This window comes from Ahaetulla prasina, chromosome 16 (assembly GCF_028640845.1).
Source record: "Ahaetulla prasina isolate Xishuangbanna chromosome 16, ASM2864084v1, whole genome shotgun sequence".
In the NCBI taxonomy this organism is placed as follows: Eukaryota; Metazoa; Chordata; class Lepidosauria; order Squamata; family Colubridae; genus Ahaetulla; species Ahaetulla prasina.
The window spans coordinates 14,945,794-14,972,018 of record NC_080554.1 but is presented as its reverse complement, the minus strand read 5'-3'; the positions used below and the strand labels follow the sequence as shown (position 1 = coordinate 14,972,018).

Below are 26,225 nucleotides of genomic sequence, written 5' to 3'. Positions count from 1 at the left end.
CATCAACCTTCCTCTCACTTTGGAGAAACCTTTCTTAGGAGATTTGAGTGGCGTTCGCCAAATTCCTGCGCCCATTGGGAGAATCGAGGCTGAATGGATGGTCCCAAATCAGCATGGCGAATCTGTATAAAACCTTTTAAGTTCTATCAAGTCATCGTCCGCTCAGATTTTCTCCGAGAGGGTCTGTCCCCCACCTGGTCCTTCAGTTTTCTAAGCATGCCCCCATCTCCACCCTAACTGAGTCCATCCCTTTTGCAGCTGGTTGTCCTCTTTCCTTCCACCTCCTCCAGAGCTGGGTGGTTCACCCCCTCCCCCCAATAGATTTGAGTCAGGTCATTGCCTCAAGAGAAGCCTCTCGGTTGAGGAGCTTTGTCTTCTCCAGTCCCAGAGTTCAAAAGCATCAATGTTGCTAAACAGTTATCTGAAACAATATAGGTTCTGCTTGAGCAGGGGGCTAGACTAGAAGACCTCCAGGGTCCCTTCCAGCTCATTCATTCTATTCTGAGTGCTCTTCCTCTCCTGCTTCCTTGCAAATACAAGACATAGAAGCTGGAGTCATGATGCATAAAAGCAACAAGCAGTCATAAGCAAAGCCCTGCATGTGGTGAGGATAATGAAGAAATGCCCTTGGTACTGGAACATAGTTCATTTAGTGCCTGTTTAAAGTTACAACCGCACTGAAAAAAAGTGACGTGACCATTTTTCACACTTGCGACTTTTATAGCATCCCCATGCCCATGTGAGAAAAATCCAGATGCTTGGCAGCTGGTTCATACTTATGACCGTTGCTATGCTGTCCCCGGGGTCACGTGATCCCCTTTTGCTACCTGACAAGCAAAGTCAATGGGGGAACCCAGATTCATTTAGCGACCTGCAGCAATTCACTTAATGTCTGTGGCAAGAAAGATGGTAAAATGGGCCAAAACTCATCTAAATGAGTACGTGTCTCACTTAAGGGTAATGTTGGGCTCCGTTGTGGTCGTAAGTCGAAGACTCCCTGTAAAGATCAATGGGGGAAAAACTGCCCGGATGCCCAACCAGAACGAAAGGAGCCCCCACCCCGATCCCGTGACCTTTCGCTGTGGGTGCGGCGCGGCTCCCCCACCCCTCCGGGTTCCAAAGCGGCAGGGAAGAACCGCCCACCGCAGGGCGCCATGGCAACGCACTGAGGAGGCGGGGCGAGGGGAGCGTGCGCAAGCGCGCGGGGAGGGGGCGGCCGTTGGAAGGGGGAGGAGCCACGGCCTCGACTACGGGACGGGAAGGGCTCGGCGCGAGACTGCTCAACAACGGCCCTGCGAGGTAGGCCTTCCCACCGTTGGCGGCTCTGTATTATTTCGCTTTGCGGTTTTGATCCGTGCCGTTATTTCGCTTTTCACTCGCATTTCTTTGCTTTCCTTTCCCTTTGATCGGTTTAATTCTGTTTTACTGATTCTGACGCGGGTTACGGCCGGCCCGACTCGGCCGCCCACCCCACCCCGCAAATCAAGGAAAACAATCCCAAGCCTCCCCTTAGGAACCTTTCCGTGCATGCCGTGGATGATGGGGCCCTTCATCATGACCTGCCCCCAGAGGGACCTTTGGAGGAAAGGAGGGGCCTGGAGTTGGGGGCCCCTTTGCCCTCCCTTCCCAGGCTTTGCTAGCTGAGTGTGGGGGAGGGGGGCTCTGGGTCACCTTGCCCCCATTGGTGACCCTCTGCTGCTGAAGGGGGCTAGTCCAGGTCTGCCCCTCCCCCATCCGTCTAGGGCTTCCTCCTTCACTTCCTATCATCTCCTCCCCTCCCCCCGTCAGTCTTTGGAAGAAGGAGGGAAAGACCCCCAGAGAGAGGACCACAGGCAGGCCCCGACTTACGGCCACAACGGAACCCAAAGTTCCTGTTGGTAAGCGAGCCACTTGTTAAGTGAGCTTGACCCCGTTTTAAGATCTCTCTGGCTATGGTCGTTAATTGTTAAGGTACTAGCATGGTTGTTAAGTGAGCCACTGCAGTAGTTAAATTAGTAACATGGTTGTTAAGTGAATCCCGTTTCCCCCTTGGCTTTGTCTGTCAGAAGGTCGCAAAAGGGAATTGCGTGACCCCCCTGGGACAACCGTCCTAAATAGGAGTCAGTTGGCGAGCGCCTGAATCGTGATCATGTGACCACGGGGATGCTACAATGGTTGTAAGTGTGAAAAAGGGCAGTAAGTCACTTTGCGTTGTCACAATAGCAATAGGACTTAGACTTGTGTACCACTTTACAGTGCTTTACAGCCCTCTCTAAGCGGTTTACAAAGTCAGCCTCTTGCCCCCAACAATCTGGGTCTGTTGTAACTTTGAATGGTGACTAAATGAACTGTTGTAAATCGAGGACCACCTGTATTGCGACTGGGTTAGACTTCTTCCCCCTGAAATTGCTGAGGATAAATTGCAACAATGTGGAAAGTATATGTGGTTGATTGGAGACACAAGTTATCCTTTTCCTGTAGTTGAGCTGCCATAGAGATCCAAGGATTAATCCAGACAATGTGTTAACAGAATAACAGGATTGGAAGGGACCTTGGAGGTCTTCTAGCCCAACCCCCCTCCCATGCCATTTCAAATAAACAGCTGTTCAGGCTCTTCTTAAAAACGTCCAGTGATGGAGCACCCACAACTTCTGGAGGCAAGCTGTTCCACCAGCTAATTGTCCTCATTGTTAGGAAGATTCTCCTTAATTCTAGATTACTTCTCTCTAATTAGTTTCCAACCATTGTTTCTTCTCTTGCCTTCTGATGGTTTGGAAAATAGGTTGACCCCCTCTTCTTTATGGCAGCCCCTCAAATATTGGAACACTGCTATCATGTCACCCCCTAGTTCTTCTGTTCTCTAGATTAGCCATACCGAATTCCTGCAACTGTTCTTCATATGTTTTAGCCTCCAGCCTCCTAATCATCCTTGTTGCTCTTCTCTACATTCATTCTACAGTCTCAACATCTTTTTTATAGCTTGGCGACCAAAACTGGATGCAGCATTTCAAGTTTGATCTTGATTCTATCCCTCTGTTAATTGGCTTTTTTGATAACTGCCACACACGGTTGGCTCATATTGAAATGGTTGTCTTCTAGAACTCCTGGGTCACTCTCACAGTTACTGTGATTGCTGTTAAGACAGCTTCTACCTATTCCATACCTGTACATTTTATTTTACCTGCCTAAGTGTAAAACCTTACTTTTCTCACTATTGAATAGATAGGACCCAGCGTTCAAGTCTGTCAAGATCTTTCTTGGTGTCCTCTGCAAATTTGATAGGTTTTCCCCTTCTATCCCTCATCTAAATCATTTATGAAGATATTGAAGAGTACTGGGACTAAGCAAGACTCTTGGGGTACCCCACTGCATACTTCCCTCCTTGTAGACATAGTTTCATTGAGGACCACACATTGAGAGTGGTTGGTCGGCCACTTACAAATCCATCTAGTGATAATATTGTCTAACCCTATTTCTATCTTATCATAGGTTGTGGTCTCCTTTATCAAATACCTTACTGAAATCCAAGTAAATTATGTCCACATTTCAGTGGTCTAATTTAGCCACTTTGTCAAAGAATGCAATAAGATTTGTCTGCCATGATCTGGGTTTGACAAACTCATGTTGGCTTCCGGTTATAACTTTGCTTGCCTTTGGTGTTCGCTGATTCATTTTTTATTATCTTTTTCAGCATTTTCTCAAATATTCCTATTCCGTAGTTTCCTGGACCCATTTCCCTCCCTCTTTTGAAGATGGAAATCATGTCAGCTCTTCTAGGAACTCCTTTCTGGGAGTTCCCTGGTGCTCCATTACCTCCATAACCATAAATATATTTTTCCCAGGTTGATATCCCTGCCTTGACACCTGATACTTTGCTGGGTATAAATTACAGTCTCTTTTAAAGACTGTGTATAAACTATTTAAGAGGCGCCTTGCATTTTCATCACCATCTAGTTAATCGTGGGGTGAATAGTGTTCTTCCAGATGAATCTACCCTAATAATAATTTCCTGCAATTCTAATTTGTTTCAAAAACCTTTGATCTTTAAAATAGGAATGACCCAAGTAATACTAGGCACATCTTTTGAGAGTGGATCCATTGGGTGGTCTCAAAATTTTGCAGTTAAAGCAGAAGGCTTGGATAACCTCTATCATTAACATTTCTAGGGGCAGTACAAAATGAAATGTCACACCAGCTTGGGTAGCACTTTTAGGGTTCCTTCCCTGACCATTTTTTTCTCATATTCCCCTTCAGGTTTTTCCTTTGAGATGGAAACTTGGCTAGTAAGAAAAAGTGGTTCTTTGACTTCCTTCTAGTTGGCGCATCTAATGGATTCTCCTAGCAGACAATGGAGCACCTCTCAAGCGATGGGCCCCAAATCCTGCAGCCAAAGGAGGACAGCTGCTCCCCAAGGAAAGAGGCAGATAGTAGTGGGGATCATCATTTCGAGGACCCACCAGAAATCAAGCTCCCCTTTTCCAGTGACCCTTTTAGACTGCAGTTAGAAGGCTCCCAAGGCCCAGCTGGGCTCAAGTCATTTACTCCAAAGCCTCCCCGTAAACCGAGGCTGGAGCGGACGTCGTCTCTGGACGAACTGATCTGGCAGCGGCGGAGGAGGCCTTTCAGAATGAATCAAGGGAATTCGGTTGATTCAACTGAGGGGGGCTCCTCCGATGGGTCTTTCCAGGGAGAGAGCCCCACCAAGCAGGAAGTCGCCTCCAGCGGTGACCATCGCCACCTGCGGCCTCGGCACGACTTGAACCCGGGCTCCGAGGGTCCCCACTTCAGCCAAAGCAGACCCAGCCTTTCAGCTTCACCCAGGAAGTTGTCCAAGGTCTTGGCCTCCCAGCCTCCACCTCCTCTGGAACTAGAAGGCTCCTTTCCTTCTCTGAGGACAACTAATAGGATTGACCCAGATTGTGTGGAGTACAAGTTTGGCTCCCGGAGGGGGCTTCCAAGAGCAGGCAGCAGCTGGAGCGACACACAGCTTCAAAGCCGTGGGATGGCTTGTGAACACTGCTTGGCAGCCTCCACCAAATCGACCTTCAGCCTGCTGGCCCCCATCCGTGTCACAGATGTGCGAAACAGGTGTGTATCTAGAAGGTGGGAGACCACGAGGGCGCTAATCACCTGCTCCAATATGGACATTTGCAGTTCTTTTAAGACAAATTTTTCTTTAAGGAACTCTGAACACCAAATGGGAAAAGTGTGTGTGTGTGTGTGTGTGTGTGTGTGTTTGTTTGTTTGGGGGGGGGAGAGGGGGTTCTTAGAAGGATGCTTCAGCCGCAACCTAATATCCCCTCCAATAATATCATTGGGAAATCCTTGTCAGTTCTGAGTGTATAACTTTTAGATAATAAGGTTTTGCTTATTTTCTTTTAGAAAGTTATGTGTCTGCAGATAGTGCTGCTTACTGAATCACACGCTGCTCTGCCCTGCCTTCCCAGCCCAGCTGCTTAGATCCCTGGCATAAATCAGGTTCAGCCTTAGAGCTGCCAACAGAAGGATAGGGTAGCATGTGACAAGGAAGCCCCTGCTGCTCTTTTGCTGATTCTCCTGTGCTCCAGAGAAAGAGAATGCTGTTTCATATTCATCAGGAATATGATGCTGTTTTAATCTTGAGACGGGAAAAATCCATTATAAAATGACTGTTACACCACTGAGCTCTGTGTAGCCTCTGTGTCTAGGAATCACTGACTGGGATGGACTAGCCCTTCCCTCTCTAAAACTGAGGCAAAGTCCTAGAGAGGCTCCTTGATAACAGGAGGGTACCATGTTTCAAAGGCTGTTCTGTCCTTCAGGTGCATGCAGTCATCCCTGGTTGAGATAGAAAACTAGCAGAAGTGAGCTGTGCATATGTTAGAGACTGTTTATTGTGGAATAATTCTGATTGCACCACAGTGTACCTTCTCTTGTGTCTCCACCTTTCATTCCAGGCTTTGGGTAGGGAGAATGGGGAAAGAAATACTGGCTAGCCACCCAGCATACTTTGCAGTGTTGGGAGGGCGTTAAAATGTGTAACAGAGATACCCAGCCATCCCTGGTGGCAATGTTTAATAACAGGGAGAATGGACAGCTCTACATGCTCTATGTGCAGCAGTATGTTGTTCTTCTAGCAGAATTCTTTTCTAGACTTTTCTGGCTCAAATCAGAAGGCTGTTCATGATCTTCGAAGCCAACACAACTTCACACTTGGGTGTTTTTAAGAGCAGCCCTATTCCCCACAAACTCAGTTGCCTTTTTTTTGCTTTTTGTGAAATCCCAGTACAGTTTTCACCTCCATGCCATCACTCTGCCAAGCAGCTAATTCCCACAGCACTGTCTTATGCCTGAGGATATTTACCCTCGTAGTGAGACTGTATTACTATTTTCCTTCTCATCTTTCCTTCTCCTATTGGTATCTTATGATTATATTACTTATTGCTTGCATGTACACTGAGAGCTTATGCACTGAAGACAAATTCCTCGTGTGTCCATGAGCCTTGGCCAATAAAGAATAAAGAATATTCTCTTCTTTTCCTCATGAGGACTTAAGCACTGGAGTACCCTTCCCTGCTCATTTTGCAATGGCCCTGTCAAGGGAGGTTAAATGTGGAGATAAGAATTGATCCCCAGTCACTTAGTGGGCTTCATGATTTGAGCTTGTCCTCCCAAGTATTGTAACTGCTGCATCTCACTGAATTGAAGAAGACCTCTCTGTGTGTCTCTCTCCCCCAATGCCAACTGAGCTTTTTTTAGAGGGGGACTTTGCCAAGACTTTGGAGTTAAGAAAGGCCTGGCTCACCTCCTCCTTTCTTATGCCTTTGACTTCTCAGTCCTGATTTCAGTCTTAGGTTCACTTTCCACAGGTAAGTCAAGCCTATAAACCTACCCTCTAGATTGTCTTAATGCAACAAAACAGAATATCCTTTTCTACAGAAGCTACTTGGAAGGCAGCCTTCTTGCTAGTGGTGCCCTCCTGGGAGCAGAAGAGCTGAACCGGTATTTTCCTGATCGCAACATTGGCATCTTTGTAGCCACCTGGAACATGCAGGGCCAGAAGGTGAGGAAGGGAGGGGTCAGTGTCCTTCTCTAACCACCAGAGTTTTTATAGGAAAGTCCAGCAGGAAAAAATAAAGGCTCAGCTCAGCTTGGCCTACAGAATTGGCAGGTATGGGTTCACACAAACTTTTCTCCCTGGGAAAGAAAGCGTTGCCCTTTTACACCGTGAACTCTGCAGATATTTCGGGACAGTGTCATAATATGATTCAGGTTTTGCATGTCAAGTTCATATTTTAATGCAGACAATTTGGAAGCATGTTCAATGAGGTTATGCGCAACCTATCGGAACTAACCAGCATTTTAGGATCCATAAATCTTGCAGCTCTTCCATTCCCAGATGAGGAGTGTTTTTTTATTCCTTTTAGCTTTTCTTTTACAAACATTTTTTTCTGGGAAATGTAATAAAAGAGTGGAAAGATGCAGATGGGTCAGTCCAGCTTTCTAAAGGTGATCTGTGGGTGAGAAAACTAAAGAAAACGGGAGTCTCTCCTTGTGTGATTCTTTTGTTTTTGCCACGTTACAGATGGGACTTGCAGTTGTCCTTGTTACAATGCTTGTGTACCCGAAACAAGTATTTGTGCATCATTTCACAAGTAGTGCATGGGATAGCAGGAGGAGAAGAGTTGCCGTAATCTTCCAAATATTGTGGATTATGTGATTTTCTGAACAGATCAGAAAATGGCACATTTGTCCATTTTCTGCATTCCAACCCAGGTGAACAGGAAAGTGTTTGCAGCCTGCAGGCAGAAAAATGGATTTGATACCTGAATCATTTCTTGTTCTTCAGTTGGCAGAAAGCCCTCCAATTGGCCTGTAGGGCTCATCTACAGTTGGAAAGGTCATTTTTTTCTTGCAGGAACTCCCTGAAGTGCTGGATGACCTCCTGTTTCCGTCTGAGCCTGATTATGCCCAGGACATGTATGTGATAGGGATCCAAGAAGGCTGTCCAGATAGGTATGGAAAAAGAAGCAATTTGGTAGTGAGGGACCCTTCTTCCCTCCCTCCCTCCCTCCCTCCCTCCCTTCCTATATCCCTTCTTCCTTCCCATCTCTCTACCTCCCTCCCATCCTTCCTTCCTTTCTTCATCCTCCCTCCTTTCCTGTATCCTTCCTTTCTTCCCATTCCCATCTTCCTCCCTCCCTCTGTCCCTCCCTCCCTCTTTCCTGCTGAGAATCACCACACTACAAGTAGGATCATTACACTCCATGGGTTAAGGCTGTTGCAAATCCTGTCTCCCCTTTTGCAGTGAGACTCTCCCCTTCCTGTCAAAGCCTTTGTCTCGTAGGCGAAGGCCTCCTTTGGGAGAAGGCTGCTAGGGGTCTGTTGGCAATTTTAGTCCCGTCTTCTCCTTTCCTCTTCATTTGTCTGCAATCTTCAGTGGGCATGACCAGAGACTGGAATCCGGGAGAAGAGTGAAGGTGGGCAGTTCCCTGCCAGGAATTGGGAGCCAAACGGAGGATCCCTCCCAAGGACACGGAATACGTGCGAATGACGAGTGCTTCCAGGAGATCCCGTGTCCTCTGAATCAGCCTGACTGGCCCCAGAAGTCTTTTCTGAGCTTGGATTGGGCCTGCTGACCTCAGAGCTGCTCCAGTACCCAATTGGCTTTGCTTCCTTTCTGCAGGCGAGAGTGGGAGATTCGCCTGCAGGCAACGCTGGGCCCTCAGTACGTCATGTCTTACGCAGCTGCTCACGGGGTCCTTTACCTGTCCTTCTTCCTGCGAAGGGATCTCATCTGGTTTTGCTCAGGTAGGCATGGATGGCCAGGGATGAATTCCCAGTGGCCTTTTCAGTCACTTCTACCATGGGAATTTGGCTGAATCAGCAGACAGCCTTGTTTCTGTTTGGTGGGGAGAAAGCTGCTGGCTTAGAAGGTGGAACTGAAGCCCGTCATTGAATTACAGCATTTTCCACCCCAGGTATTAAGGAGAAGAGCCACCTTTTTGTTCTATCCCTGCCTGGTCTGAGCACTCGTTGACAGGCCGGGCCGCTTCTCTCTTCCCACAGAGGTGGAATGTGCCACAGTGACAACGCGCATCGTGTCTCAATTCAAAACCAAGGGTGCGCTGGGAATTTGCTTCACATTCTTCGGCACATCCTTCCTTTTCATCACTTCCCACTTTACCTGTGAGTATCTCCCCAAGTTCCCCTTGCGCCTGCCTTGGAGTCAGAGTAGGTTCCCCCCCCCCCACAAAGCTCTGTAAACAGGTATTCCAGTTGAACTATCTGCTTTATGCTCTGTTCCCAGTTGAATGCAAGTAAGGTAGAGATGAAGACTTATTGCAGAAAGTGAGGAAGCTGGGTCTTCAAAGAAATGGACAGCCCCAGACATTCCTCCCCCTTTATAGTCCCAAGGCTTAAATCTGGGTATCCTCTCTGCCTTTGTGGAGTCCACAATCATGGAGCAGCAGCAGATTATTAGGGGATTGGAGGCTCAAACAATTGCAGGAACTGGGCATGGTTAGTCTAGTGAAGAGAAGGACCAGGGGAGACAGGGTAGCATCTTCCAATATTTGAGGGGCTGCCACAGAGAGGAGGGGGTTAACTTATTTTCCAAAGCACCAGAAGGCCAGAGAAGGAATAATGGATGAAAACTGAACAAGGAGAGATTCAACCTAGAAACAAGGAGAACTTTTCTTGACAGTGAGAGCAATCAACTCATGGAACAGAAGTTGCCTTCAGAAGTTGTGGGAGCTTCATCACTGGAAGCTTTCAAGAAGAAATTGGACATCCATCTGTCAGAAATGGTCTCCTGCTTGGGCAGGGAGTTGGACTAGATGACCTGCAAAGTCCCTTCCAACTCTGTTAATCTGTAATCTAATCTGGCCTGTTAAGGTTTTCAGGGAATTCTCCAGTTGGAGATTTCTACCCAAAAGGTTGAATCTATACAAATTTCCCTTTTCAAATAAATGAACATGACTTCTCGGGTGACACACTTATAAACTGTTTCTCTGTCTCTTCCAAGATAGTGCATACAGAATAAAAAACACACTCAGAAAGTCGATAGAGGAGACTTTGGGTTTTTGTAATTGAACAAGAGACCTTTGGTAGTTGGGTGTTGTGGTTAAGGCACCAGGATAGAAACCGGAAGATGGTGAGTTCGAGTCCTGCCTTGGGCACAAACCAGCTGACTGACAGTGAGCCAGTCACTTTCTCTCAGGTCTAGGAAGGAGGAAATGGCTTCCATGCCAAAAAACTGCAAGGACTTGTCCAGGTAATAATCTCTAAGAATTGGACACAAGTGAATGGAAGGGAAAAAAAGTAACGAATCTCAGATTGGTGAGTTGTTTCCTTTGAGAGTTAAGATGGTACAGCAGTCCCGTTCTGGAGAAGGCGAGTGGGCAGAGGAAATCTGCCAGCCTGTGTTCACTCTCCAGCCTGAGGTCCATGATCTGTAGGGCTGCAGCATCCAGTACCTTTAGAATCCCAGCTCCCTTCCTTCCCTTCCCCACTTTCCCCAGCCAAGAATTTTGATCTTTCCCACTAGAAAATGGGAAAATATCCCCTTTGTAATCTCTGACTCTTCGCCTGACAGCTGGGCTAACCTTTGACCCTCAATTAGACTCTGTAGCCCTCGTTCTTCTCCCTGATCTTCAGAATTCTGGCCTTATATTGTGAACGTTGGAGATTATTCCAAAAGAATCTTGCCTCATTTTTAGTGGGACTCTGATTCAGATTCTTTTCTTGATCCAGCCGGCTCTCCTTGCTCCATTTGCAGAGGGGAGCGGGGATGAGTCTGCCTATTGAGATGAGGTGGACCGGTTGCTTTCATGGTGTGGAGCCAATAACTTGGTCCTTAACACCAATACGACCAAGGAGCTTATAGTGGACTATAGAAGGAATAGATCAGACATCCTGCCCTTGTTTATCAATGGAGACTGAGTGGAGCGAGTGGCCAGTTTTAAGTTTCTGGGTGTTATCCTAAAAGAGGACCTGACCTGGGGCACTCACATTGCAGCACTGGTCAAAAGGGCCCAGCATACTACCCAAGGGAAACTACTACTTCTCGGGAAACAACAATTGAATGAAAAATTGATGGTGACCTTCTACCGCTGCAGTATAGAGAGCAATTTAACTTACTGCACCTGTGTATGGTTTGCCAATTGCACAGTGGCAAATAGGACATCACTCCAGAGGGTCAACATCATTGCCCAGAGGATCATTGGTTGCCCCCCGCGGCTCTTTGAAACAGCTTTCTAGTTCCCGCTGCCTTAAAAATGTTCAAAACATCCTTAAAGATCCATCTCATCCTGGGCACCCGTTTTTTTTTGAACTATTACCATCTGGCAGTCGGTACAGGACAATAAAAACAAGGACATCCCAGAGCAGTAACTGTATTGAACTCTACTGTATAGTACAGGAGTCTCCAACCTTAGTAACTTTAAGGCTTGTGGACTTCAACTCCCAGAGGAACCCCCCCCCCAAAAAAAAAACCCCATGCCCTAAACAGCCTTCTTTTCTTTCAGCTGGAGATGGCAAAGTCACTGAGAGGGTCCTGGATTACCACAAAACCATCCAGGCTCTTTCGCTGCCCAGAAATATTCCAGATACCAACCCTTATCGATCTAGTTCCTGTGAGTAACTTGGCACTTGAAAAATGCTGGTTTTCATTTATATTCTTCGATATCATTTTAAAATGTGGGTCCCAGCAATAAAATCAGATTTTAGAGGGAACAGCCAGTGTTTCCCAATGTGGGCAATTTTGAGATGGGTGGGCTTTATTTAATGATTTATTTAGTGATGACAGTTTTTCCCTGCATGGCATCGCTCTGCTAAACAACTAATTCCCACAACACTGTCAAACTATTTAGTAAGACTGTATTAATAGTCTTCTTCTACTTATCTTTCCTATTACCTATCTCCTTTTCTACTTATGACTAAAACTGTGTTGCTTGTATCTTTATAATTTATATTGTTTTATTTCCTAATTCTGGGAATTGAAATCCATGCATTTCAAAGTTGCTGAGATTAGCACCGAGATGGCAAATGGTGGCAGATTATGGTCACTATGTTTCAAAAAATGTGACAAAGTCACACAGAAATTCAGAATTTAGACAGTCTTCGACTTATGACTGTTGCGACATCCTCATGGTCATGTGATCAAAATTCAGCTGCTTAGCAACTGGCATGTATTTATGATGGTTGCAGTGTCCCGGGTCCTCTTTTGTACCCTTCTGAGAAGCAAAGCCAATGGAGAAGCCAGACTCACACAATAACCATGTTGCTAACTTAACAGCTGCAGTGATTCACGTAACAACCGTGGCAAAAATGGTTGTAAAATTGGGCACAACTCAAAAACTGGTTTAGCAGTGGAAATAGTGGGCTCAAATGTGGTCATAAGTCGAGGACTCTCTCTACAGAAATTCAGAGTTCAGACTTGAAGCGGTTTTAGTTTCAGTTGCTTTGTTTGGAAGCTTTGAATGGAATGAATTTCACCCTTAAATCTCTTGGTCAGCCTCGGGTGCCAGTGGTTGGGGAAGGCTTCGTCTTCACTGTTGCAGCCTCTTTAGAATAGACTAGAGCTGGAAGGGACCTTGGAGGTTTCTCATCCAGCCCCCTGCTCAAGCGGGACAACCTGTACTATTTCAGATAAGGGGCCGTCTAGTCCCTTCCTAAAAACCTCCAGTGATGGAGTGCCCAGGATTTCTGGAGGCAACTTCGGTTTCACTGGTTCATTGTCCTTTTTTATATATATAAAGTTTTTTATTTTATAGACAAACCTACATTTAAAGCACCAGCAATTTCTTCCATGTGAAGTCTCGGTGTTTTCTTCCTGGCTCCATTATTTTGTTGTTTCTTCTTTCTTCATTTCAATTTGAACTACTACCATTTCCCCCCAAATACACTATTATCATTTTCTTACATTGCTTATCTGTACCTTTCTTCTAACCAATGGTAAAATTTATCCCATATCTTAAAATATTCTGAATCCTTTCTTTCTTTAATCAAGGTTAATCTATTCATTTCTGTACAATCTAAAACTTTTCTAATAATTTCTCCTTCCAGAGGTATTTTCTCTGTTTTCCAATTTTGCGCAAAAACTATTCTTGCTGCTGTAATTACATGTATAATCAAATAAATATTTTCTTTACTAATTTTCTCTGGTAGAATCCCCAGTAAAAACAACTCCGGTTTTAAATCAATATGTTGTTGGGTTATTTCTTCTAACCAACCCTTTATTTTCTCCCAATAGTTTTTGGCTTCTGGACATGTCCTTCACATATGATAATAAGATCCTGGTAACTGATGACATTTCCAACATTTAGCTGATTTGTCTTTAAACATTTTCACTAGTTTCTCAGGTGGCATATGCCATCTGTAAGACATTTTATATTGAATTTCTTTATATGCAGTGCACATTGTTAATTTATAATTCCTCTCCCATAGCTGTTGCCATTTGTCTAGGTCTATTGAATATCCAAAATTTTTAGCCCAAGCTATCATAGTTTCCTTTACTTGTTCCTTTTCTAACTCAATCCCCAACAAGAAGTTATAAATTTTTTTGATTAATTTGTCCTCTGTTCCTGTGAGAATCCTATCCAGCTCAGTCTTTTCTAAATAAAAACCATAGAGTTTAACATCTTTCTGATATCTTGCTTGTATTTGCATATACATATACCAATCTAAGTCAATCCCCTGTTCTTCCAAATCTTTTTTTTTTTTTTATTCAAAAAGTTTTACAAAATTTCCCCCCCCCCTTTCCCCCCCTCCTCCCCCCTCCCTTCGCAACCCCCCTCCCCCCCCGACTTCCCGGAACGAGCACAAGGTATAATTAAAAATAAAACAAACATATGCTAAAAAATTTTCATCCCAACTTAATTGTACCCCTACAATCATCAATTCCTAACTTCCCCCAAAAGCAATCAAAATAATACATCATAATCATTCAAAACAGTCTGATAACTCTTAGTCTGATATCTACGTTGAATATAGTCAATCCATTTTTCCATTCCTTTAAGTATCTTTCTTGCGTATTGTCTTTCAAAAGGCTGATATCTTCGCCATCTCAGCCAAATTGGCAACTTTCAATATCCATTCTTCTATTGTTGGTACTTCTTTTTCTTCCAATATTGTCCTATTAGTAATCTTGCTGCAGTTATTAGATTTAAAATCAATTTAGTCTCAATTACTGTACAATCCGTAATAATTCCCAACAAGAAAAATTGCGGCAGGAACTTTATCTTCTTTTCAGAACATTTTGTAAAATCCACCAAATTTTTATCCAAAAGGCCTTTATGTCCTTACAAGTCCACCAAATGTGAAAATATGTAGCGTCATCACAATTACATCTCCAACATTTTGCTTGCATTTCTGGATACATACGATAATTTTTAGGATCTAGATGCCATCTATAAAACATTTTATAAAAATTTTCCCTCAGATTCTGTGCCTGCGTGAATTTAACATTTCTAACCCAAATTTTTTCCCACGTTTCCAATAATATTGGCTCCTGAATATTGTGCCCACTTTATCATACAGTCCTTTACCAAGTCCCTTTCAGAATCTATTTCAAGTAACACATTATGCAATCTCTTTATATGCTCCTGAGACTGATTTCTAATTTGCTTTACCAAATTTCCCTCGTTCTGCTCTATACCAATTTTCTGATCTCCTTCCATCTAGCACGTAGTTGCTCATATTGAAACCAAGTATAATTTTTCCCTTCCTCTCTTAATACTTGCAGAGATTTTAACTGCAAATTACCTCTTTCAGTATACAAAAGATCTTTATATGTAATCATTTCCTGATTCTGTTCTATGTTTATATTTTCTACTGTATGTCTAGGACTTGCCCATATAGGAACCTTATAATTTAGTTTATAAGAATATTTTTTCCAAACACATGAAGGGCATTTCTTAGCACATGATTTTTAAAGGCCTTATCCACTTTTTGTCATAAATTAAATATGCATGCCATCCATATAGCAAATCATAACCTTCTATATTCAAAATTCTGTCCTCTGTTAAATTAAACCAATCACTTATTGCAGAGAGCAGCTGCTTCATAATATAATTTAAAATTAGGCATTTTAAACCTCCCTTTCCGAGAATCTTGAATTATTTTCATTTTAACCCTAGCTTTTTACCTTCCCATATAAATTTGTTAATTCCCTTCTGCCATTCCTCAAGATTCTTATCTTTCTTAATTATTGGTATCATCTGAAAGAGGAATAAAAATCTAGGTAAAACATTCATTTTAATAGCAGCAATTCTCCCCAGCAAAGATAATTGCAATTTTTCCAAACAATCAACTCCTTCTGAACTTTTGCCATAAAACCTCATAGTTATTCTTATACAATTTCACATTTGATGACGTAATATAAACCCTAAGTACTTAACCTTCTTTACAATTTCAAATCCTGTTACTTCCTCTAGTTTTTCTTTCTGTTGTCTGGCCATATTTTTATTATCACTTTTGTCTTTTCTGATTTACCTTAAACCCTGAGACATTCCCATATTGATCAATTATTTCCAACAAAGATTTACTAGAATTTATAGGGTTTGTTAAAGTAATCACCAAATCATCTGCAAAAGCTCTTAACTTATATTCATACTGTCTAACTCTAATTCCTCTATCTCCTTTACTTCTCGTATTTTATCCAATAATGGTTCTAGAGTTAAAATAAACAATAATGGTGATAAAGGACATCCCTGTCTTGTTCCTTTCGCAATCTTAAAAGGTTCTGTTAAGCTACCATTGATTATAATCTGTGCTGTTTGCTCTCCATAAATTGCCCTAATTATTCTTAAAAAACCATCTCCAAATTGCATCTTTTCTATTAATTTAAATAAAAATCCCAATGCAATCGATCAAAAGCTTTCTCTGTATCGAGAAAATAAATGCTGCTGGAATAAAATTTTTCTTTTCTAAGTACTCCAGTAAATTAACAATCTGCCTAACATTATTCCTCATCTGTCTCCCTTTTATAAATCCAGATTGATCATTATGAATTCTTCGCTGCAGAATCAACATTAATCTATTAGCTATTATTTTAACAAAATCTTATAATCATTATTTAAAAGTGAGATTGGCCTATAATTCCCAGGTTTAGAACAATCCTGTTCCTCTTTTGGTATCAATGAAATAAAAGAGGTTCTCCATGAGGGGAATTCTCCTAGTTGTATCTGATTAAATAATTCCTTAAGTGGACCTAACATCTCATCCTGTAAATTCCTATAATAACTAACTGTAAGCCCATCCGTACCAGGAGTTTTCCCATTTTTAATTGTTTAATTACCAAAATAATTTCTTCCGGTTATAGGCCGATTCAGTTCATCCGTTTGTTCTAAAGTTAAATTTTAACCTTATATTCCTTCAAATAATTATCAATATCCCTATTCAATATATTATCTTAAAGATATAAATTTGTATAATATTCTAAAAAAGCTTTTTTAATTTTATTCTTTTGATATCTCTCTTTACCTTTATATTCTATTTTTCTATAGTACGTTGTTTTGTCTTTTCCTTAATGTATATGCTAACCACCTACCAGGTCTATTTGCGTTACAAAAAGTATTATGTTTGGCATATTGTATATTTGTTGCCACCTGATCAGCCATTATCATATTAAATTGATTCTGTAGTAACTTTATTGCATCTTTAAGTTTTTGATCATGTGGTTATGTATTAATAATTGTTGTTTCTTATAAATTTCCTCTTCTAAATACCTCGCTGTCTTTGTTGCTTATTTCTCTGTCTATTATTAAGATATATTAACATACCTCTCATAAAAGCTTTACTGGAGTCCCAAACCATTTCTATCGATGTTTCATTATTCAAATTATAATCAAAAAATTCTTTCATCTGCTTTTTACATTGATTTACATTATCCTGATATCTAAACAAATTTTCATTTAATTTCCAAGTTCTTCTACCCTCTTTTCCATATTGCAATTCCATCCAAACAGGACTATGATCAGACAAACATCTTGGAAATATCTTAGTTTTCTTCACCCTAAAAAGCAAATCATTAGAAATTAAAATAAAATCAATACGTGAGAAGGATTGATGCCTATCAGAGAAAAAGTATAGTCTCTTTCCTCCAAATTCCAGTCTCCATACATCTCTTAACTCAAAATCTTCTATCATATCAAAAAAGGATTTAGGCAGCTTTGCATGTGCAGGTATCTTCTTGGAAGAAATTCTCTTGTCCTTTCGTGTATCTATTACTCCATTCCAATCTCCCAATATAATACGATTTATAATCCCATAGAATCAACTTATCATATAACATTCTATAAAATTTTTCTTGTTGCTGATTGGGTGCATATATACCAAGCAAGAGAGTCCTTTTGTTTCTATTGTAAGTTCAATAGCAATATATCTTCCGTGAATATCTGCCTCTATAAACTTGGCTGGTATATCTTTTCTCAAATAAACCACTATGCCATGTTTTTTCTCCAAAGCTGAAGCAACAAAATGTTTACCTAACTTTGAGTTTATTAGGTACTTTTGATCTGATAATTTAATATGCGTTTCTTGTAAGCAAATAACATCATTTTTAAATTGTTTCAAATAATGAAATATTTTTCTTCTCTTCTGAGCTGAGTTCAAACCATTGACATTCCAAGTCAAGATTTTATTTGCCATTACTGGGCTGCTGAAGCCTTTGAGCAATCAACTGAAGATCGTCCTCCAGGAAATCAAGGGGATTTTAATTGTTAACAGAGGCCAAAAGGAAAGAGTTTTGTATTGCTTTAAAGCCAAATAAATAACACAAGAAATAGTTGTTACTGTTGCTATCTTAACAGCTTTGCTTTTAAGTTTTTGTGTTTTTTTAATTATTATTTTTTATTTGCATTTATATCCGGCCCTTCTCTGAAGACTCAGGGCGGCTTACACTGTGTTAAGCAATAGTCTTCATCCATTTGTATATTATATACAAAGTCAACTTTTATTGCCCCTAACAATCTGGGTCCTCATTTTACCTACCTTATAAAGGATGGAAGGCTGAGTCAACCTTGGGCCTGGTGGGACTTGAACTTGCAGTAATAGCAAGCAGCTGTGTTAATAACAGACTGTCTTAGTCTGTTGAGCCACCAGAGGCTTTTCAATCTATTTGCCATTATTGAAGCAAAGATCTTATAGTCCACATTTAATAGTGAGACTGGCTTTTTATCAGTTGTAAATCTGCTTTTCTTTAGGTATAAGTGTTACATATGCCTCTCTCCATGAGTGGCTTTTTTTCTTTATCTAGGAGTTCATTATACAGCTCTAGCATTACAATACTCATTATTTCTTGAAAGGTTTTGTATAGTTTGGCTGGTAGGCCATCCGGTCCTGGTGCTTCCCACTTTTTTTGTTTTTTGATTGCTTCAGTCATTGTTATATGAATAACATTCATCATTGTTATTCTTTCTTCTAACAATGCCTGATGTTGTTCCGATATTTTTGGTAACTTGAATTTTCTAAGTATTTTATTGTCTCTTCTTCCAAAATATCTTCTTGATAGTATAGTATAGTATAGATAGTATAGTTTTTCATATTAATTTTGAGTTATTTTCATCTTTTCTTCATTACTATAGTGTAGTTCAATGGTTCATTGTCCTTACTGTTAGGAAGATTCTCCTTAATTCCAGGTTGCTTATCTCTTTGATCAGTTTCCTCTCCTCCATTCTCTTCTCCCTCCTTTGCTGGGTGTTCTGCAGCAGACGTCACGAGCCGCTTCGACCATGTCTTCTGGTTCGGAGACTTCAACTTCCGCCTGAATGAGAACCGGGAGGTGGTAGAACAGATCCTCAACCACGGCCAGGACCTGGACGTGTCGGTGCTGCTGCAGCATGACCAGCTGTTGAAGGAAATGCAGACTGGTGAGGAGCTCCTTCCTATTTTCCATGTGTGTCAAGAGTCGGTTTAATGTCAGGGTTCCAAGTAATAAATCCATTGCAAGCAAGACTCTGAGGCAATTGAATTCCTCAAAGATTACTTTTATTGGAAATATCATATTGGCACATATCTGGTGAAAACCGGCTCTAAAAACTTCTTTGGTTTTCACCTTATTAAAAGTTTTTCCACTTTCTCAAAACAATCAGTCACATGGTCCAATCACCATGCAGTCTGGCAACCGGGTGGCATCGCTCTGACCAGGTGTGAGAATGTCCTTGGTTCCCAAGAGAAAGTATTTTGTTTTGGCTACAAAATTCCCTCTATTTCAATCCCCACCTCCCTGACCCTCAGCTCCAGTGTGGCAACCCTGAAGTGGACAAAAGGGGTGTGCATAAGGGGCGTGCATAAGAGCACAAAAGTGCCTACCGTTCCTGTCCTATTGTTCCCTTTATTATATCAAATTAATATAGCTAATGCATATTCTTTACTTATATATATATATATATTTTCTTCATGATATGTTTTTTACTTTTGACAATGTTTATGTACACTGTTATGACAAAATAAAAAAAAAGGCTTTGGTCAGGCCAGCTTCAGGGTTGACAGTGGGTTTTTGCAGGAGCCAGCCTCACCCCCACACCAAATGTCTTGATCCGTCCAAGAATACTTACAGAACCCAAAGCTGCAGCTGGGTGCCAATTGTACCCCTTCCTGCAGTCTCAGCACCACAGCTCTTGCCTCCACAGTGACCCTGTGAGGGCCCTCTAAAGACGCCCCTCTCCCTCCTTTCCTCCATCCCACTCAAGAAGGCAGTGGCCCTTTTGATGCCCTCCACAGCTCCTGCTTGGTTTCTGAGTGCAATTTAGAGGGTTGGTTTTGACCTCTCGAATCCTGATGACCTGCAGAACTGTCTTCTCCAAACAGAGTTAGCCCAGCCACCTCAGCTGTCCTGGAAGATGCCCTGGGTAGAATATCTTTTCCACAAAGGGTGATGAGATCCAGAGCAGCTTCTTTCAGTAGGAGGACCTTTTGGGGATCAAGCTTGCTCCCTCTCTTTTGGGAAGATGCTAAGGAAAGAGCTCTCCCAAGGAGCATTGGTCAGGTGATGAGGGTTTCTTAGTTTTTCTGTCTTTAAGGGATTACTATTTATTTATGGATAGGTAGGTAGGAAGGTAGATACTGTTTTTGCATATCAGAAAGGTTTAATATTGTACATTGTCATTAATCACTGTGCATCCTAGTTGATTACAGCCAAATAGTAGCATAGGCCTGGAAGGGCCCTCAGAGATCTACTAGTCCAATCCCCTGCCCATAGCAGAAGACTTTATGACCATCCTAGACAAATAATTGTCCCAAACTTTTCTTGAAAACCTCCAGCACCCATAAATGCTGGAAGTAAGCCATTCCACTGATTTTGTTCTCACTATCAGGAAGTTTCTTCTTAGTTCCAGGTTGGCTGTCTCTTTTATGAGCTTCCACTCATGCTTCTTATCCTCCTCTTGGGAGCTCTGGAGAATAAGTCCACTCCCTTCTCTCTGTGGCAGCTGCTCGTGTACCAGAAGATAGCTATCATGTCACCCCTAATTCTTCTCTTCGTTAGACTAGATATACCTATTTCTCTGAACTGCTCCTCATGGGATGTATCCTACAGACCCTTCAACATCTTTGTTCTCTGCACTCTAAAGTCTCAACAACTTTTAAAAAAAATGGGACTCAATATTCCAAGTGTAGCCTCAATAATAAGCAGTACTATCACTTCTTGTGATTTTGATGCTACCCCTCTAATGATGCAGCCAAGGACTGCATTGGCTTTTTTTGGCAGCTGCAGGGCACAGCTGCCTCATACTTAAGCGGTGGTCCAGTGAGATATCTAGATGCTTTGCACAGTTACTACTGTTGGCCCAGGTACCACCTATGGATTTGATTTTTTTCTGCCTAGTTCTTTGAAGTACATCTTGTTAACTAGGGTGCTCTAATCTGTCAAAATCTTCTGAATCTTGAGTCTGTCTGAAAGAGAGTTAGTTATTCCCAATTTGTTGAGCTCTTCTTCTATCTCTTCATCTAAATCATTTATGAAGAGATTGTAGAGAAGAGCAACAAAGATGAGTAGGGGACTGGAGGCAAAACTATACAATGAACATATGTAGGAACTGGGAACGTCTACTGTCTTAACATTTAACAAAGAGAAGGAGTGACATGATAGCAGTCTTTCAATATTTGAGAGGCTGTCACAAGGAAGAATGGACCAACCTATTCTCCAAAAAACCTGAGGGCAAGACAAGAAGTAATAGTTAGAAGTCTATTAAAGGAAGTCAGAGCAGAAGAAGCTTCTTGGATGAGAAGTGAAACTTCTTCAAAGAAAAGCCAGAAAATCCAGTTGCTTCTTGAAAAGGCACCTTTGGGACAATACATGGAAGCTCAACAATGCGAGATCCAATCTAGCATTAAGGAGAACAATTAATCAGTGGGACAGCTTCCCTCCAGAAGTTCTAGATGCTCCATCGCTGGATATTTTAAGAAGGGATTAGACAGCCATTTGTCTGGGATGGTATGAGAGCTCCTGCTTGAGCAGAGAGTTGGATCTCCAAGGTCCAGCTGTTATTCTGTGCTCTGTATCTTGTAGTGAAACCCAGTTGTACCCCACTATGATTAAGTACCCACAGATCTTTTGCAAGCTAAAAGACAGAGCCATTCCTGGCAAGCATTAAGCTTGTATAGAGGGAGGCAGTCTTCAACTTACGAGTGGGAAGAAGGTGGAAGCTGGACGGAAAAGTCACAAGTTTCAGGCGAGACACCCCACTTAATTACCATAGGGATTTGCTTAAATTTCTAAGTAAAAGTCGTAAAATTGGGTGTAGTCATATGACTCCTCACATAATGACACTACCATTTAATGACAAAAGATTCTGGTCCCTATTGTCATATGTTGAGAACTCTATTTCTAAGACAGAGAAAGGGGCTTAGCCAGGTCCCTTCGCCTCTTGCTCATTTCCAGATGTTGGGGGGCTATTGAGCCATATCTGGTTGATTACACCCACTTTTGATTTAACCCCAGCCTGACAGGTGAGACTGGTGACATGTCAGAAGAGGAGTCCACTGAAAAGGTGGGGGGAGAGGCATTCCAACCCAGCACCACCTTGGCTCACTCTTGGTCTGCCTGGGAGGCTTTTACCTTGATCCCTGTTATCAAAGCCTTTCGCACGAGACTGTGGTTCTGACTTCCTCCGTTTGCCAGCTCACCGCAGCCTGGCATGTAATGGCAGGGCGGCTCTGCGTCTCCAGGTGTCCTCGAGGCTGGGATTTAGGGTCCAGCCCTTTGACTTGCCTGATCTGCTCTTTGCACAGGTTCTGTATTTAAGGGATTCCAAGAAGCCCCCATCTTTTTCCGTCCTTCCTACAAGTTTGATGTTGGACAGGACACCTATGACACAACCTCCAAGCAGAGGACACCTTCGTATACGGTAAATGTTGGGGGGGCAGCAAGAAAACAGGCCTCCCCCCTCCCCAGAGAAACCCCTCCAGCAGAAAAGGGCACCCAGAAGCCAACCGTTCTGTCCCCAATTCCCACAGTCAGGCCAAACTTTCTTTCGCCCACCATGCCTACCACTCAGCTGTTTAGCAAGCTGGCTAAGAGTATAGTAGGATAAAGAGGGAGATGGATGTGTGTTAAACATACCTTCCCCCCAAGCCTGAATCAGGTACCCAAATGGTGTGATGGACAAGAAGGCTTCAGCCATGCCCCCCTACCATCAGCTTTGAGGGAAGAGAACTTCCTGCCTCCGAAGGCTGTGTGCACTGGAGGGAGAGAGTAAGAGTGGAAGCCCCCCTGCCTCCCCTCAGCTGCTACATATACAGGCAGCCTTTGGCCAAAAAGCTTGCCTGCACTGGCCTAGAGGCTTTGGGTTAAAGGCAATAGAAGCCTGCCTGGCAAAAAAAAAACCTCAGGTAAATGATACAAGGATGACTTAATTGGGTTACCTTTTCCTTATGCAAGTGCTGATTTGGTCTAGTGGTTAAAGGCATTGGGCACGAAAGTGAGAAACTTGTGAGTTTGCTTAATTCATTCATTAAATTTTTATGCCACCCATCTCCCCTATAAAGTGACTCTAGTTCTGCCTTCTGTATTGTGCCAAGAGAAGAACATGGACACATTCCTGAAGCCACTAGAGGCATTATCTTATTGTGCCTCTTCAAACCTCGCAGGTGCTCCTTAAGCATCGTCCTTGTCTTTTGCATGCAGTCCTTCATTCTAGAAAGAGAAGCTTCCTGCAAAGTCCCCTGATCCCACCTCCTTGCATAATAGGGGCAGGGAAGAAACATGGCAAATTAAGCTCACTTAGCTTAAAAACAATAAAAACCTCCAAAGTCCCTTCCAATTGTTAGTCTGTGTTAAGTAACCACAGAGCTTTTGCTAGCTAAAAGGAATAAGAAAGATCTCAAAGCTCTTTCCCCAAAGGTCATGTCCATGGCAGCTTGTGGTTCTGCAGCATCCAGGGCTGTGTTATAGAGATCTCCACCATCACACCTTCCGGAAGGCTTCTGCACCAGAGATCTAAGGCAGATCTGTTTGCCCAGGAGCCAAAGATCCTTTCTAATTAGGTTTGTCAGGGGGTGCTCTGCTCATTTCTCTCTTTTCCAGGACCGGGTCATCTATCGAAGCCGCCACCAGAATGAAATCCATGCTGTGACGTACTCAGCCTGCTTTGGGATCAGAACATCCGATCACCGCCCTGTGTATGGGTTGTTCCGTGTCAAAGTGAGACCCGGGAGGGACAAGTGAGTACGACTGTCATTAAGAGGGGACAGCAGGGGCTGCCTTTTGAAAAGGCTTCATCCTCCCAACGTTCCTGCGTTGCAACACATCGGTCCGAGCTGTGACTTAGAGGCTGGGTAATGAAGCCAGATGGCAGCCTTTCTCCCTCAGGGTCAGGATCAGGAACTAAGAAGGATTGAGGCTTTGGCTCTGCTTTGGGATAAAACTATTTGTCAGAACTAGACCGCCCTATCCGTGAGAAGGCAGAGAGGCATCGGCCACCCCATACCTGGACTCCCCTGCTGAACTGCCCTTAATCCTTAAAAAATGAAACTGGGGCTTTGTGATGGATATAAAATCCACTATTTCATGCAACTGGGATGGGCCTGCTAACCTGTACTTAAAAGAATACACTGCTCTATATTTGTAGCTATTCTTCGCTATTCAAAATCTCACGGAATAGCCAATTGATCTTGTGAGTTCTTTGTTACTGACCCAATTAAAGGTTATGGAGATTTGTCATTTTAATCAAATTCCAGGCTATGCAAAGATGAATTGAGGAATAATCAGGATGCCAGACTATTGGAATGGGTCGCAGAGATTGTAAAACAATATAGTACGTTTGTTAACATTTTCACCAGCGGGTTTGTGCTTTGTCCCATTCACTAGCATCCCACTGGCTGCAGGCCTATTTGATCGAGAGCTTTATTTGATTGGCATAAAGAGACGGATCACAAGGCAACTTCAGAAAAAACAAGCTCTGAAAAACCAGAAATCCAGCACTGTCTGTTCTGTTTCCTGACCAAAAGCACCCAAGAACATCTGAGGCGAGTGAAAGGGCTTGTGGACCAGGCCTCCTTCAGTTCCTTCTCTGAAACCAGGCTGAAAGGGCTTCAGCAGGGCCCCAAAAGCAAAGGGCTCTTTTGCGGCTGGAAATGGCTGGGCAGCCAAGAGATTGGATCAAGATTTACCAAGCATGTAGCATCTTCCTGCTCGACAAACTGTTGTCCCTGTATCCTGTTGAGGAGGGTTCTGGAATAATCCTGCAAAGTGTTGGCATTTACACTAGCCATAAACATTTCTTAGGTTTGGAAGGCACTTGTGAGGATCATCTTGGGAACAAAGGAACACATTCTCTAAGCCTTGTATTGTTCAGCTGCAGCTCGGAAGTGAATTACGCATTGTCTAATTTGGTCCCCTAAACCAACATTTTTCCTAAGAATTCTAGAAAGGTCCTTGAAATGCCAGAGGGGCAAGGGAGGACTCAGAAAGCACCAGCATGGGAGTTTATTTATTGAGTGGGTTTCTTACCTTCAATCAAGACAAGCCAGCTTCCACCAGCTACATTTTTAAAAAATCCATTAACTAAGAAAAAGCGAAAACCAGTTGCACTCAACATAGGGCCTTGAGTGGCTGCAAAAATCAGTATTTTCAATAGCAAAGGCCAATTTTTAGTTGATGCCAATGGTTGATAAGTAGTTAGAAATGTTTTCCCCTCCATCACATTCCTGGATTGTGTTTGGGTTCAGAATTTCTTGAAATAAAAGAATGATCCAGAACTTTAAAATGTGTCCCTAGTGTGTTGCCTGCTTCTTTAATCTCCGCACTGCTGATATACCTGTATTCCTACCTAGAGCTAATTTAAATCCTCATCAGTGGAAGTCCAGTATTTTCAACATGCAATACAAGTTTTCCCCCTCCCCTTTATGGGACATAATTAAGCATTAATTACAAGATTCAGAACGTATAACACTTGCTTGTAGCACTGGATTATGGCAGAGGGCTGTATTCCAGAGTGGGGGGTCTCCAACCTTGGCAACTTTAAGACTTGTGGACTTCAATTCCCAGAATTCTGGCAAGGTTGGAGACCCAGAGCATTCTTCCAACATTCCCTCTCCCCCCCCCCCCCCACCGGATGAGCCATCAGCCATCCTGTTGGAGGCGACAAAGAACCCCTCGGGAACAGGAAGATCACTGGGTATAATATTCAGCTGATGCTTCAGACTGTTTTCAGTCCTCTCCTGCCTCTACAATTAGACCAGAATTCATCTCAACAGAAATTTCTGGCTGCATTGAAAAAGGAGGATTTTGTCAGCCAGCAACAGTATGAGAGGAGGGTGTCTCCCTGCAGAAGAGTTTTTCACCAGGCTGGGGAGACAAACATTAAATGCACAATGAACTGGACCAATAGCAATGCCACATACTTGGTTCTAGAGCATTCTAGGTACTTCTCAACTTAAAGATGGCTCAAATTAATGATAGCCTCCAAAAAGTCAGTTATAACCTAAATTTGAACTAATGACCTTCACTCGGCCTGCAGTCACACCACCACAATTTGAGCATTTGGCAACTGGCTCTCACGTACAACCAGTTGTAGAATCCCAGTCACAAATGTTATTTGTGACTTTTTTTACCAGTTTCTGGCAAAAATAACATTGGTTAAGCTGGATTCACACTTGCGACTGTGGTGACTTGAGACACTACCACTGTAAAGATGGTTGTGAAGTCAGATCTGGTCACATGAGGGTCTATGACAATTTGCCACGGCTAACTCACCATAGCCAATTTGCCACAGCCAACTTGCTGCAAGACAACTCACTGATACCAGAGAAATGATGGGATAAAT

General features: G+C 42.8%; 1 protein-coding gene across 4 annotated transcripts; it reads left to right on the top strand.

Moving 5' to 3' along the window:
* The first annotated feature begins 1,218 nt into the window (after positions 1-1,218).
* INPP5E (inositol polyphosphate-5-phosphatase E) lies at positions 1,219-25,737 on the top strand. Of its 4 annotated transcripts, none has more exons than XM_058158920.1 (11): positions 1,219-1,299; positions 4,234-5,067; positions 6,898-7,021; positions 7,877-7,974; positions 8,645-8,769; positions 9,028-9,147; positions 11,487-11,594; positions 18,672-18,830; positions 22,192-22,307; positions 23,486-23,622; positions 24,269-25,737. In XM_058158920.1, exons 2-11 carry the CDS (start codon positions 4,328-4,330, stop codon positions 24,399-24,401), a joined length of 1,860 nt encoding a protein of 619 aa, XP_058014903.1. In that variant the 5' UTR covers positions 1,219-1,299; positions 4,234-4,327; the 3' UTR covers positions 24,402-25,737. The 4 variants fall into 4 exon arrangements, with proteins under 4 accessions (XP_058014903.1, XP_058014901.1, XP_058014904.1 ...); XM_058158918.1 differs by having other exon boundaries at positions 18,669-18,830; XM_058158921.1 differs by lacking the exon at positions 18,672-18,830.
* The last annotated feature ends 488 nt before the right edge of the window (positions 25,738-26,225 follow it).